General features: G+C 37.5%; 1 protein-coding gene across 2 annotated transcripts in view; it reads right to left on the bottom strand.

Annotated features, from left to right (window-relative positions):
- Positions 1–4578: 4578 nt before the first annotated feature.
- The window catches only part of atg16l2 (ATG16 autophagy related 16-like 2 (S. cerevisiae)), a 66249-nt gene continuing 56591 nt past the window's right edge, over positions 4579–14236 (bottom strand). The window contains exons 17-18 of one of the 2 annotated variants that reach the window (XM_077207649.1): positions 7232–7333; positions 4579–5191 (exon numbers count right to left, since the gene is read on the bottom strand). In XM_077207649.1, coding sequence (XP_077063764.1) covers positions 5098–5191; positions 7232–7333 — 196 coding nt within the window. In that variant the 3' untranslated portion in view covers positions 4579–5097. The remainder of the gene's footprint in view (positions 5192–7231; positions 7334–14236) is intronic. The other variant, XR_013195899.1, reaches the window with a different exon arrangement.

Raw genomic sequence — 14236 nt, 5'->3', positions numbered from 1 at the left:
TGATGTTTTTAGTGTTTATCACATTTTTTATTTAAATAGTTGTTACTGGTTTACAGTATCAGTTCAGTATAGCTATAAAATAGCCTAAATTAAACTCGTTTCATTAAGTAACTGAAATTAAGATTTCTAAAAATAAAAAGATCATCAACCAAGATGCATGGTATGGAAGTTTGTTTCCGCCACTGAATAAAAAAAGAAAAAAGGAAGTTACACTTTTTTTCTTACAATTCGGCCTGTTTTTCTCTCAAAGTTGCGTGATATAAACTCGTAATTAGGAGAAAAAAGTCAGAATTGCGAGAAAAACGTTCGAATTAAGTAATATAAAAGAATTATAAAGTCAGAATTGCGAGACAATTCACCCTTTCGCTGGGAGTTTGATTAACAGGCGATCTGACCAATCATAATCCCGCCATCCGCCATTTTGTCCGACTAAGCAGTCAGGAGAGTTAGTAGATTAACGTTGCGGACTTGAAAAACGGTGTGTAGCCTACTGACGTCTTTCCGCGGTTGAAACAACATTCCTTCTGATGTTCATTCATGTTTATTTGATACTATAAATGAACTAGAAGGAAGTTGATCGGTTCACAAGCAGCTTTAAATGACGTGGTGCAGCGATTTGTCATGACACATTAAAGAGTCACAAATGGTATTTATTGTTTAAATTTCTTAAAGAAAAGACTGAATTTGAAAGTTGAGACTTTGTTTCATATCAAAAGTAACCTGCTCTGTCCTGTCTGTCGCGCGTTGTCCGTGTCCTCTCTGTTCCATGTTGTATTTGAGAACATGATGATTGGCGTGAGAGCGCTATGGCTTATCGGACGTAGCAACAGTAACTAAAGAGGGCTGGTATTTGCAAACAGTCAATTGCGATTTTAGGCTATAGCGCCTTTCAAACACCAATCCTGGTAAATTACCGTAAAAGTATCAGAATGACTTTACCGGTAAATGCACAAATATGCTGTTCACACAAGCAACAGTGTTCTGGCTTTTTACCGGTAAGAGACCATTCACACATCAGCAGCAAAATACCAGTAAATTCTGTGATGTCAGTCATCCGAAATTATCTTTAAACGGAGTGCCTTTGTCTTCATGTGCCCGCATGAGGAAAAGCGCTTTAGTATCACCATCTGTTCAATTTGATAAAAAATGTAACATCTGTGAGATGCATAACGGATGATCAAACAGAATGCATTTTTGCTCTTAGAAACGCGAGACGTGCATGATAGTAACCAACTGCAGAGCCGCAGCGCTGATGAATGGAAAAGGCGGCAGGGTCTCGAGCGCGGCACGTTGAAAAAGCTGAGATATGTGGCGCAATGGTCAAAAACGATAATTTAGTGCATATTTAAAAAATAAAAAACATATTAAAAGCTTCCTGTAAACAGTGCAGACTAATCATGTCATCTTCATAAGTCTTTATAATTGGCCCAAAGCAGACTTCTTACGTAAGCGCATTCTGACTTCGTAGGCGATCATACCGGTATCTTCATTCCGCGTTCACACAAAGCACATTACCGGCAATTTACTGGCAATATTACATCTTCCCTTACTGGTAAAATGCCGGAACCAAATTACCGGTATTTTTGTAAAGGTCCTGTTCACACATCTGTTACCGGTAATTTACTAAATTACCAGTAAGACTTTATGTGTGAAAGGCTTAGATCTCGCAATTCTTTCTCAGAATTATATAAACTCACAATTCTGAGAAAAAAGTCAAAATTGCGAGATGTAAAAAAAGTCGCAATTACCTTTTTCATTTTGTATTCTGTGGCGGAAACAAGCTTCCATATAATAGCCTAATGATATTAAGATTTAAAATTACATATGACATCAGATATTACACAGCAATACCCAACATTGCATAATTACTTCACTGTTATGACAAAAAGTGTAACTATTAAATACATTAATATTCTAAAATGAATGCTAAAATCATGTTATATTGGCACTTTCCACAAATAGGATAAAATTTGGTGTCCCATTAAACTTTTAGACACCAATCCAAAGGTTTTCAAAACACATAAAATCTCTCAAACATTTACATTTCAAACAGTTACTGTAAGAAAAAAAATTAAACCAATATTTTCTTTAACTTATGGTGCACAAACTATCACCAAATACAAACAAACAATTTAGTCTCAAACTATTGAAACTCTACAACGTGATAAATCTCCAACCCTGTTACAGTAGGCTACTTACAACACAGTTACCCGGTTTACCACAGTTAAATATTTTATTTCATCTTGGTGTTCATTTAATGTAGAAAACATGTGTAAGGGTTTAAACTATGTCATGACATGAATGATGTTTAAGGACCTATTTTTAACCTACAGTATTAATAGAAAGTGCCTATTAGAACAAAGACAAGCATGGACTTATTCTTATTTGCTCTTGTTCTTTACTTTCCTGTAAACACGACTTTATCATCAAACTCACTTTTGGTCCTTACTCTGAAGTTTTGCATGGTATAATATAATTTATTTTTTGGTCACAAAACAATGATAAAACTAACCCTTACCCTAACAATATAATAATAATAATAATAATAATAAAGAAAACAAAAGCTCTTTTCAGAGAAAAACAAATACCAATATCCCTGTTTTTGTAAGAATTTTGCTGTTCAAACTAATTTAAATGTATAACAGTTATATACATTTGACAAACAGTTATACTACATTCTCATATAGTCAACTAAGATATCTACCAGATGTTTCTTATCAACAGATGTTTCTCTGATATGTAATCTCATGTAGTGGCTTCATTGTTTTTGATTTACTTAACCAGATTATTTCAAATGTTTTCAAGCAGGTCATGAAAAACATTCAATAATTCAATCTATCAATCTTTTTTTCATGCATTGCATTGTAACATTATTTTCATGACAGTTAAGTGGATTTCCATCTTATTACTACATGGTGAAAAATCTCTGTCATTGCCATAATGCATTTTCTTTTGATTCCAGGATGAAATATTTACATTTACATTTATTCATTTAGCTGACGCTTTTATCCAAAGCGACTTACAATTGCTATATATTTCAGAGGTCGCACGCCTCTGGAGCAACTAGGGGTTAAGTGTGTTGCTCAGGGACACATTGGTGTCTCACAGTGGATTCAAACCCGGATCTCTCACACCGAAGGCATGCGTCTTATCCACTGCGCCATCACCACCACCAATTACTGTAAAATCAGTGATTTATGTGGCACATACTAAATCATAGCAACTAGCACATATGGCAGTTTTAGGTTAATACATATTCTAGACTTTACATTAAACTCTATGGTCAAACAGCTGACAAGAGTAAGATGGGCATTAGACTTTCCTCAGCTAGCCTATTATTAAATTGCAAATGAACGCATCAGATTAATTGACATACCGTTCTGTGAATTACGCTGGACTGATGGCAGTAATTTGGTTCTTCAAAGTCAGTCAGAGACAGAAGGCCTTTTTAAATGTTAATCTGAGCACAGTTTAGCAGTGAGCATACTGGGTCTCTACGGCAGCACTAAAGAGTGTGGCGGAGGGCAAGGCTTCCTCTCATTCATTTTTAAAACACCAGTCCCTTTTTATAATAAATCACCAGTCAATCCAGTATAACTGCTCTTCCCTGAGGCAGTGATTAACAACATTCACTGGGACCACTAGTGAAAATGTTATATTTTGCATTTTTCTAAGTTAATACTAATTCAAATTTGTCTCATTTATATTTCATGACAAATAATATTAGCAGCATAACAATTTGAGTATTAAAACTCAAAATGTGATATTCGGTGTGTCTCCCTTTTGCTTTAATGACAGCAACACTCAAGCTGTATGAACTTCGTGCAAACCTGACGATCATGTTATTCTGCACGTATACATGCAGATAATGTCACAAATTTGATTTAGTAGATTTCATTAGTGATCTATATCAATAAGATGATCAAATAAATCATAATGTTTCAGATTTTCATTGTGGTATAAGACATCAGATATATATTAAAGTTCAAAAGTGTTGGTGTCTGTAAGATTTTAAGACAAAGTCACTTCTGCTCACCAGGGTTGCATTTATTTGATCAAAAACACAGCAAAAAAGAGTAATATTTGATATATTATTACAATTTAAAATATTTGTTTTATTTTAATATATCTTAAGTGTAATTTATTCCTGTAATAGCAAAGCTGAATTTTCAGCATCATTACTCCAGTCTTCAGTGTCACATGATCTTTCAGAAATCATTCTAATATGATGATTTGCTGCTCAAGAAAAAATTCTGAATATTATCAATGTTGAAAATATTTTTGTGGAAACCACAACACATATTTTTTCACGATTCTTTGATGAATAGAAGTTCAAAAGAGCAGCATTGCTTTGAATATTTTTTGTAACATTATACATTTTCTTACTGTCACATTTGATAAGTTTAATGTATCCTTAAATGTTAATTTAATTAAAAAACAAATATATATATACATATATTTATATACATACACAATTTTGTAATATTCATATACCTTTTTGCAATGCATTCAAGAATCAAAGTCATTGTGCGACAATATACAATGGGCTTTGACCAGGCATTGAAAATTATGTCTGTGTTTTGGTCTCTAAAAATAGGACTGATATGCGAATAGGCTGGGGTTGAGTTTCCACGTATTCAGAAATGTGCTGTCATGTTCTTAAAACTGGTTGGTTCCATTTTGTTCATGTTTCCCTTTGATATCAAATCCCAGAGGCTGAAATATCTGGTGTATGTCAAGAGATCTCAGATTTTAAAGGGGCTGGCAATTATAGTAAGAAGTCAAGCAACAGGAAGGCCTACAAATGCTTCGCCACGTCCTGCGTCAGTAATTCCTTTGTAACAAGGTTTCAAAACAAAACCCAGACAGCTCCGCTCAACAGTCGCCAGACCCCTGTAACATTAGCACATCTGTTTGTGCTTTTGAATGACATGGCTTCTTAGCAACAACGACTGTCACAACACTGAGGGTCGTGCTCTTGAGGGAGTGCAGAGTGTGAGCTTTTCCCAACAAGGTTGTGTTGTGATGACATCCCTGAGTGCATTTCCAGGAGTGATTTCAGTTGATAAGATGGAAAAATGGAGCCCATGTCGGGTCTCAGATATCACTCCAGAGCACAGCTCGACGGCTCTTGTCCACGCTTACCACGTATTCGCCCGACAACGACCAGGCTACAGCGCTTATTGGAGCACTGCAAAAAGAATTCAATCTTAGAATTCAACTTAAAGGCAAAATTAAAGAGATAATTCACCACAGTCCACACACACAGAAAAATCAGCAAAAGTGGAATTATTGAGACAAAAAGCACATTAAAAGTGGTCCATACAACTAAATTATGGATTCCAATGATTCTAATGTCATCCTAAATACCAAGATATAGCTATGTGTGAGAAACAGACAGAAATTTAAGTAAACGGAGTGTCTATTTACAGTAAGTCAGAGGCAACAAACTCGCTCTTCTCACTTTTCCCAACAAACATCATATCGGAAAAGCATTTATTTTCAATAAAAATTAAGAAAATGTTAGAAAAGTGGAAATTAAGTGTCTAACGGTTATTTAATAATAAAGTGTGTGTGTGTGTGTGGGGGGGGGGGGTGTTTGGTTAGGGGTGTAGGGAGGGCTTCACTTTCCCAATAAGGTGGGATCCATTTAATAATTTTAATAAATATGATCATTTACACGCTATGTTATTATTGCATGCTGTTTAATGTACAACACTGAGGTGCAAATAGTATCTGCCATACTATACTACATACAGTATAAATAGCATCTAACTACTATTTACACGTATTGCAAAGACAATACTGTTATTTTCACTATAGGGTAAATAGAATCTATCACTATTTTCACCTACTGTAAATAGCATATCACTAAGAAAATGCTGCCATTTTCACTTAGTATAAATATAATCTATTGCTACTTGCACTTATAGCAAATACAGTTGTAATCGAAAGTATTCAACCCACATTGCAAATCAGGTTTATTGGCAAAATTTAGTCATTCAGCCGTTTGCTAGGAACAAATCAAACAAAAGTAATTGAAATAGCTCAACACAACAAATGTTTCAAGTGGTTTCCCCAAATTCAACTGAAAATGCAACTTTTAATGACTTCTGCATTCATTAGTCATTATTCAACCACTTCATGTCAAGCATCTTTAGTACTTAGTAGAACAGCCTTTTGCTGTTATGAGCTGCTGCAAACGAGATGTATAACCAGACAGCAGCTTATGGCAGCGTTTCTGAGGAATCTTAGCTCATTCCTCATGAGCATTGGCCTCCAGTTAAGTAATATTCTTGGGTTTGAGTGTTGCGACCGCCTTCTTCAAATCCCACTAGAGGCTTTCTATGGGGTTCAAGTACCTTATGGCAACAGTAGAAACTTCCAGGACTTCTTCTGCAACCAGACCTTGGTGGAATTTAGTGTATGCTTGGGATCATTGTCCTGTTGGAAGCTCCAATGACGCCTAAGCTTCAGCTTCCTCACTTTGAGCATGACATTTTCACCTAGGATTTCCTGATACTTCAATAAATCCATCTTGCCTTCCACACGCTGCAGGTTACCAGTGCCAGAGGATGTAAATCAGCCCCAGAGCATCACCGAGCCCCACCATGCTTAACTGTAGACAGTGATCTTTTCAACATTTGCTTCATTCTTCTTTCTCCAGACATACCGCTGATCCAGAGAGCCGAAAAGTTACAGTTTTGTTTCATCGCTCCACAGAACAGAATCCCAAAAACTCTGTGGCTTATTTATATGATTTTGAGCAAATTGGAGCCGAACTATGCTTCCAACGGGTGTCTCTAGGAACATTTAGTGCCTTCGCTATCTTTTTGTGTCCTGTTCCTTGTTTGTGAGGATTAACTTTTTAACTTGCTAACTTTTTGGACAATCCTTTTGACTTATCCATATTTCTAACATGCAGTCAAACATGACATTCAACAAACCAAGCCAGTTCAGATATTTCATGTGTTCTAGCTAATATTTGTGCTGTTATGAGGGATTCTATTCAGGGGGTTGAAAAATTTTGAGATTGCAGTCATTAAAGGTTGCATTTTCTTTTGCTATTTAAACAGTGTAAATAGCAGCTATTGCTATTTTTACTTGGTGTAAATAGCATCTATAGCTAAGAAAATATTGAACTATGTTGGTAATGACAGTACTTACATACATACTTTTTTTTTTTAAGTATTGTTAATTAGTTGACCATGGTGGCCCATATCTGAGTTACCTGTGCATGTCTGGAAGCCGTTTTTCTAGGTTTCCTGTGTTCACATTCCATATGTACACGGCACCATCCGCAGAGCCAGCTGCCAGGAAACTGCCATCCGGACTGAAATAGAGAGAAAACCCACAATTGTGACTGATGAATACAGACTGATACATATTACTCTGGAACTTATTCTCTCTTGCCGTATAAATCCCTCAGGCAAGTGATCTGATCAAATTCACTGAAATGTCAGCCTATACAAGACATATCCAAAGTCTGTTCCTAAACCAAGTGAAAGACCTTCCAAGAATGCACTTTAAGGCAGAGTAGCTCTTATTTTATGCTAAAATTATTCTGCTTTCAAAGATACGTAGTTTTGGACAAATTAGACATGGCATTGAACATGGCGTTGAGTGTGTGATCACAATGAAAAAAGAAAATAAGACGGGGGACGGAGTTGAGTCTTTTAAATCAGTTGAGGCTCCATTTCAGACAGAAATGGAATGCTAATTGTTCGGTTTTGTTGATGGGGGGGGGGGGGGGGTACATGTGCTTCGTGAGGCACACGCGCGCACATTTGCACACACACGCAAGGACTCTCGCTCTCTCCCTCTCTGTCGTGCGCGCGCTACACGGTTTGGGCCTCGCACTCTAGATTCCGGGAGATTTGAACTAATTTGCGGGCATCAGGGAGCCGCTATCAATATCAATATGCGGGGAATACGACTTGGGATGTCTGCCATAGGAAACCAAAATATCCCGTATCCCCTTTCCTTATGAGGATACTCATTCCATTGTTATTATCATTTAGGGGGGCTTAGGAACATTTTGTGGTAGCTTCAGCCCCCCTAAAATAGGCCTAACGACGTCCCTGCCCTAACCTAACAGTCTACTGAAAGTCTACTACAGCCTACTAATACTCTAATGACAGTTAGTTGACATGTAGTTGACTATCGAAATAAAGTGTAACCGATAGCTGCCTATGTAAGAGCCATAAACTGTGGTCAATAACCATCTGGACACAATTTTCGAGGTTTTTTGCTCTATTCCACAACACTGACTTCAAAAGGTACAGTAAGCGATTTCAGCTTTGCTAACTTCTGCTAGACTCCATTAGACCATCTTCTCTCCATAGCCCACCTTCCGAAGACATGTCAGCCAACCGATGTCAGCCAATCCCAAAAGCACACAAAGACTAACAAGCAAAGAGCATATCTGATTGGCTAGTTGTATGATCGGCTGTTTACAGAGTCTAGGGTTGTTTCTCAATTCCAAGAACGCAAAGAACGGACTTGCTATCTCGTGAAGACTGGTCTTGCCAGGCGACCTTAAAAGAATGAATTAGGAAAGACGCAAAGACACAGAACGCATCCTTCTGAGAATTGAGATGTGCTACAATCTTGTTGCTCGGCTGACTGTCCAAGCATATTATAAGTAGTGGCTAATGGACAATTAATACAACATAACATCACAAACAAATGTCACAACCTATTTAAAAATGTCTTTCATATTATTATAGACAATAAATATCATATACTTTTATATCTTTTTATTTTAAGGCGCTCATTTGTGATCGATTGCTGTTCCTGATCCTGATCGATTGCTCCTGTCTGCCTAGCTGCCTGCTGTGTTTTGTTTGCTTCGAGGCTGTAAGCTCCGTCTAAGCCTCGTATTAGCTTTGTATTTCTTTCTGTTTTGAACCATCATTTACTACCATTTCTAGTTGTTTATACTACTAAATACAGCTTAGACAACATCTCAGATTAACCTGACATCGCTAGCTTCCGTTATTGTTAGCACAACACGCAAGTAACTTGCTAGCCTGTTAACGCGCCACCAGTGCGCTCAGTTATTTATTTATTTTTCTCTCGCGCGCCCGCGCCTCTGAGTTCATAAAAAGCCCAGGTGAGTAAGAATCAGTCAACAAACACGGTGAGTAATGTCTTGTCCTTTTAGTGTCACCTGCACTTCATGTTACATGTTTAGCATAGCCTTCCCCGTCGGCAATATAGGGTTTATATGTGATAAATGCAAGGAAACAGTCAGGCTGACGGAGAAGATTTCAGAATTAGAAACACGCATCCAAACTTTAATTTAGGATAGTAAGTGTGCTAGAGCTTTAGATTCTATTTTGGATGCGCCTAGCATAGTGAACTCTTTACATGATTTGGTTACCGCTGAATTATTGCCTGTGCAGCCAGGCAGATGGGTGACAGTGAGGGATCGCTCTAGTCGCGGATCAAAAAACCACTCTTCCGTTCTGATTACCACAACAAATCGATTTGCCCCACTCCGTGAAACACCCACTGAGAATTCTGTTGATTGTGCCCTGGTAATTGGCGATTCTATTACACGGAACGTGAAAATAGGGACACCAGCCAACATATTCACATGTTTGCCGGGAGCCAGAGCGCCTGACATCAAAGGAAATTTAAAAGTGCTGGCTAAAGCTAATCGTAGATTCTCTAAGATTGTTATTCACGTCAGCACTAATGATGTTCGACTCCGCCAGTCGGAGATCACCAAAATTATTATTAAAGAGGTGTTTGAACTCGCAAGTACGATGTCAGGCACTGTAATTTGCTCTGACCCCCTTCCTGTTCGAAGGAGTGATGAGATAGTTAGCAGATTGTCATCACTCAGTGGCTGGCTGTCTAAGATGTGTCCGCAAAATAATATAGAATTCATAGACAATTGGAGAAGTTTTTGGGGCAAACCTGACCTGTTGAAAAGAGATGATATTCATCCCTCCTGGGATGGTGCTGCTCTTCTCTCTAGTAATTTGGCTCATAGTCTTAGAGACAAAACATGACAATCTGGGGCTCAGGTCAGGAAGCAGACAAACTGGCTAAACCGACCGTCTGCTAGCAGCCTCGCGTCACCGAGGTCAGATAAATCCCAATCACATAGAGCCTCTTTCACCTAGATATCATCATATAGAGACTGTGCTGTTCCCCGAATTTGGAAATCCAAAAAACCTCCAAACCGATCTAAGGTTAAAAATGTAATTGATATTCAACAAATAAAAAAATAGATATAATACAGATGAGCAAACAATAAAGCTTGGGTTGCTGAATATTCGATCCCTTACTTCAAAAGCGCTCATAGTTAATGATATGATTTCAGATTATAACCTAGATGTGCTGTGTATGACAGAAACCTGGCTAAAACCAGACGATTACATTACTTTAAATGAGTCCACCCCCCATGATTACTTTTATAAACATGAACCTCGTCTGAAAGGCAAAGGGGGAGGTGTTGCTGTAATTTATAGTAATATTTTCAAAACCACTAAAAAATCTAGTTTTAAATATACTTCTTTTGAAGTGTTGGGGCTTAATGTAAAAATATATAATGTAAACGATAAATCAAGTTTGAGAATTCTGCTGGCAACTGTATACAGGCCACCAGGGCACCATAAAGATTTTATCAAATAATTTGCTGACTTTCTATCAGAATTAGTATTGACTGCAGATAAAGTCTTAATTGTTTGTGATTTTAATATACATGTAGATAATGGCAAAGATGCAATTTGATTGGCATTTAAAGACATTCTTAACTCTATTGGAGCTAGACAACACGTGTCAGGACCTACGCATTGTCGTAATCATACTCTAGATCTAATATTATCACATGGAATCAATGTTGATGCTGTTGAAATACTGCAGCAGAGCGATGACATCTCAGATCATTATCTAGTCTCATGTAAATTACATTTAGCCAAGGCTGCAAAGCCAACTCCGTGTTACAAGTATGTTAGACCTATCACTTCTGCCAATAAAGATTGCTTTATCAATAATCTTCCTAATCAGTTTTATCATCTCAGCATCCCAGATAGCTTAGAAAAACTTGATATTGCAATAGAAACTTTTAACTCTCTCCTTTCCAGCACTTTAGACACAGTTGCTCCGTTGCGCTTAAAGAAGATTAAAGAAAATAGTCCAACGCCGCGGTACAACGAGCACACCCGGCCCTTAAGAGAGCAGCCAGAAAAATGGAGCGCAACTGGAAGAAAACAAAACTAGAGGTATTTCGGATTTCATGGAAGGAGAGCTCGATTGCTTACAGAGAGGCTTTAAAAGCTGCTAGATCTGCTTATTTTTCAACCCTATTAAAAGAAAAAAAACATAATCCAAGGTATTTATTTGAAAAAGTGACTACACTAACGAAAAAGAAAGCTTCAAGCCCAGAAGTTTCCAAGAAACACAGCAGTAATGACTTTATGAACTTCTTCACTTATAAGATTGATAATATTAGGGACAAAATTATAACTATGCAACCGTCTACTACAGCATCACATCAGGCAGTGCATTATAGTCTCCCTGAGGTAAAATTTGATTCATTTGTTGCCATAGGAGAGGAAGAATTTTGCAAACTCGTTAATTCATCTAAATCGACAACATGTATGTTAGAGCCTATACTGACTAAACTACTGAAAGAGATGCTTCCAGAAGTCATAGATCCTCATCTTAACATCATTAATTCGTCTTTTTCTCTAGGATACGTACCAAAAACCTTTAAGCTTGCTATGATTAAACCGCTTGTTAAAAAAACACAACTTGATCCTACAGAATTAGTCAATTACAGGCCGATCTCAAATCTACCCTTTCTGTCAAAGATACTAGAAAAGGCAGTATCCTCACAACTATGTTCCTTTCTTGAAAGAAATGGTATGTGCGAGGATTTCCAGTCAGGATTTAGACCGGACCATAGCACTGAGACAGCTCTCATTAGAGTCACAAATGATTTGCTCTTATCATCCGATCGTGGTTGTATCTCTCTATTAGTGTTACTTGATCTTAGTGTTGCATTTGACACCATTGACCACAAAATTATCTTAAATAGACTAGAAAACTATGTTGGCATTAGTGGAATTGCATTAGCATGGTTTAAATCATATTTATCTGACCGCTATCAGTTTGTAGCAGTAAATGAAGAGATGTCTTATCGATCACATGTTCAGTATGGCGTACCACAAGGCTCAGTACTAGGACCGCTGCTGTTCACTCTGTACATGCTACCTTTAGGAGATATCATTAGGAAACATGGAATTAGCTTTCACTGTTATGCTGATGATACTCAGCTCTATATTTCTTCCAAACCTAACGAAACTCACCAAATCACAAAATTATCGGAATGCATAGTTGATATCAAAAATTGGATGACTAGTAATTTCCTACTACTAAATTCTGAAAAAACAGAGATTATAATTTTTGGACAAAAAACTTCCACACGTAATAACCTAGAATACCGTCTAACACTTGATGGCTGCTCTGTTAAGTCTTCGTCGTCAGTTAGGAACCTGGGTGTGCTCTTTGATACCAATCTTTCATTTGAAAGTCACGTGTCTAGTGTCTTTAAAACCGCATTTTTCCATCTTAAAAATATATCTAAATTACGTCATATTCTCTCATTGACAAATGCGGAACAACTAGTTCATGCTTTCATGACATCAAGGCTAGATTATTGTAATGCTCTACTGGGTGGTTGCCCTGCACGCTTAATAAACAAACTACAGCTAGTTCAAAACGCAGCCGCTAGAGTTCTTACCAGAACCAGGAAGTACGACCATATTAGCCCCGTTCTGTCAACACTGCATTAATTTGGCTCCCTATTAAACGTCGTTTAAATTTTAAAATATTGCTGATTACTTACAAAGCACTAAATGGTTTAGCTCCCCAGTACTTGAGCGAGCTCTTAACGCATTATAGTCCTTCACGTCTATTGCGATCTCAAAGTTCTGGCCAGTTGATAATACCCAGAATATCTAAATCGACTGCTGGTGGTAGATCCTTTTCCTATTTAGCACCAAAACTTTGGAACAATCTTCCTAACATTGTCCGGGAAGCAGACACAGTCTGTCAGTTCAAAGCTAGACTAAAAACACATCTCTTTGACCTAGAATTTACATAACACTCTATAGACTTCTATAATTCAATATTAGGCTGCTTAGATTAGGTCAGCCGGAACTGGGAACACTTCCCCTTAAATAATGATGTACTCGTTACATCATAAGAAGAATGGCATCTACACTAATTTTAGTGTCTTTGTTTATCCCGAGGTTTTCCCGCAGCCTACCGGATCCAGGCCGTTTCCAGATCTGACGAAGGACTTACGCCTGGACCTGATGACAATGCAGTGCTGAAATGCCAACTAGCCTCTCCCTATGGAGGATCCCTATACCACTCTACAGATGAAGCGTTGTGGAATTTTTCGGTTCGCGTACCTAACCAAAGTGATAAGATAAAATAAAATTCTGCATCAAAATTTATAGACAAGACAAGTAGTTTGTTTAGGCATGGTTTGTAAGGAATTACAAACCTGCGCACATATATTCAAACGCATATAACTATAGAATCAATTCTTAATGCGCATGTGAACGCCATCAGCGTCTATCACAGGTTCACGTCTGTTTAGAGAGAACGGTGTCGTCTTAGCGGCCCCTAATTTAATAACAAATCATCATTTAGACGGAAGTGAATCAATCAAAACTAACTTTAGCTGGAAAAAACTTTTTTCAAGAACCACTATAAAACCAAACCAATCTCTGTTACCTTAAATTATATGTTTATCTCTGTAAAGCTGCTTTGAAACAATCTACATTGTTAAAAGCGCTATATAAATGAGGATGACTTGATTTGACTTGAAAATTAGTAGCCTATGTGTTACCTATGCTTTGTCAATGTTAGTATTATTTTTAATATGCCAATAAAAACACTGCAGGCTTTCTTCAGGCTATCACTTTATCAAAATTAAGCAAAACAAATGGACAAATGTTTACTTTCACAAGCCGTCACGTATTTGTGAGCTTGCAGTGGGAAGTGAGAACCAGAAGTTTAAAGCTTACAGACTTCCTGTACGTCGACCGCCTGCAGTGTCTTCTGGGATTTCTAACGGTTTGATTACTAACAGTTCGATTATCTCAAGTCTGCATTCAATGCATCCTCGATCTCAAGAACACATCTGGGTACATTCATGTGTCCTCTGTACTTGCGTTCTTGAGTATTGGAATTGAACTTCAACGGT

The sequence above is a fragment of the Siphateles boraxobius genome, unplaced genomic scaffold, assembly GCF_051911475.1.
Source record: "Siphateles boraxobius isolate OS27281-9 unplaced genomic scaffold, OSU_SipBor_1 6, whole genome shotgun sequence".
In the NCBI taxonomy this organism is placed as follows: Eukaryota; Metazoa; Chordata; class Actinopteri; order Cypriniformes; family Leuciscidae; genus Siphateles; species Siphateles boraxobius.
The sequence above is the reverse complement of the archived record's forward strand: the minus strand, read 5'-3'. Positions and strand labels throughout refer to the sequence as shown.